At 55.5% G+C, this 1,069-nt stretch overlaps 1 protein-coding gene across 1 annotated transcript in view; it reads right to left on the reverse strand.

Annotated features, from left to right (window-relative positions):
• The window catches only part of LOC104130402 (relaxin receptor 1-like), a gene marked incomplete at its 3' end in the record, with an annotated part of 18,828 nt that overhangs the window by 2,265 nt on the left and 15,494 nt on the right, over nt 1-1,069 (reverse strand). The window contains exon 10 of the mRNA XM_035898944.1: nt 52-101. Within this exon, the coding sequence (XP_035754837.1) occupies nt 52-101 (50 nt within the window). The remainder of the gene's footprint in view (nt 1-51; nt 102-1,069) is intronic.

Consider the following 1,069-nt stretch of genomic DNA (forward strand, 5'->3'; position numbering starts at 1 on the left):
GAGGGCAGGGGGAGGAAGGAGGCAGCAGCAGCGCGGGGTGGGAGTGGGGACGGGGCGATGCCAGCGCTTGGTCCTCCCGGCGGCAGCCCCGGGGCCGGGACCTGCGGGGACAGAGGGTGACAGAGCTTGGCGAGGCTGGGGGGGTCCCCATCTGCACGGTGCTGAGCCGGTCCTAGACACTAAATCAGCAGCACCCCGAAGGCTTTGCAAGACCGGCTGGAGGCAGCACCCCAGTGCCTGCTGGCTCGGGTACCGCAGCTGCGCTCTTAACCCTGCCCCGGTGCGGCCCTGCCAGCGATAAATACAGGAGTGGTTGCCTCCGGCCCCCACTTCTCACACACTAATGTTTAAAAAAAACCCCAATCCTTATGCAAAGCCTTCAAGTTCCATTAACAGGGATTCACATTTTTTTGCCTGCATCTTATTTTATATTAATCTTTTCAAGCCTTATAGAAGCCAATCCATACAAGCTTAGCAAAACTCCACATTAGAGAATGGCTACAAAACTGCAAAGCGAGGCTCATTTCTGCTTAATTATGGATAAAAGGGGAGAGAATGATTGCTTATTAGCAAGTCAGGTAGAAAATGTACCATATTTAGGGTGCAAACAGGCCAGTTACGGAGAGGAAGGTGTGTCATCTTTCATTACAGGTACTTTAAAGTGTGCATCTGGAGAAAATTAATGATTTTTTTTCCCCCCTTCCCACAAAGAGAAGCTGAAGCACTCACAGGGGGGCTGCATGGTCCTGTTCCCACCCCATGTGTGATGCCTGTCAGCTACACATCTCTCGGGTTCCTTGGGTCCTTATCTCAGACCCAAGCAAAAGGATGGGGCACCCCAGCTCTGCAAACTGCTCCCTTGGCTCGGCAAAAATGCCCCCCCCCCACACCCCAGGAAGCCCCAGCTGGGACAGAGCCTCTTGCCCCAGAGGATTTAAATGGTGTCGGCATCCTCGGGGGACTCCCAGTGGGCTGAAATAACTTGCTCACGGGGCTCAGAGGGAGCCCTGTTCCCTCCCCACCTCCAGCACCCCTGGGCACAGGTTCCAGGGCAGTGGCAGCCACCCCC

This window comes from Egretta garzetta, unplaced genomic scaffold (assembly GCF_000687185.1).
Source record: "Egretta garzetta isolate BGI_Z169 unplaced genomic scaffold, ASM68718v1 scaffold318, whole genome shotgun sequence".
In the NCBI taxonomy this organism is placed as follows: domain Eukaryota; kingdom Metazoa; phylum Chordata; class Aves; order Pelecaniformes; family Ardeidae; genus Egretta; species Egretta garzetta.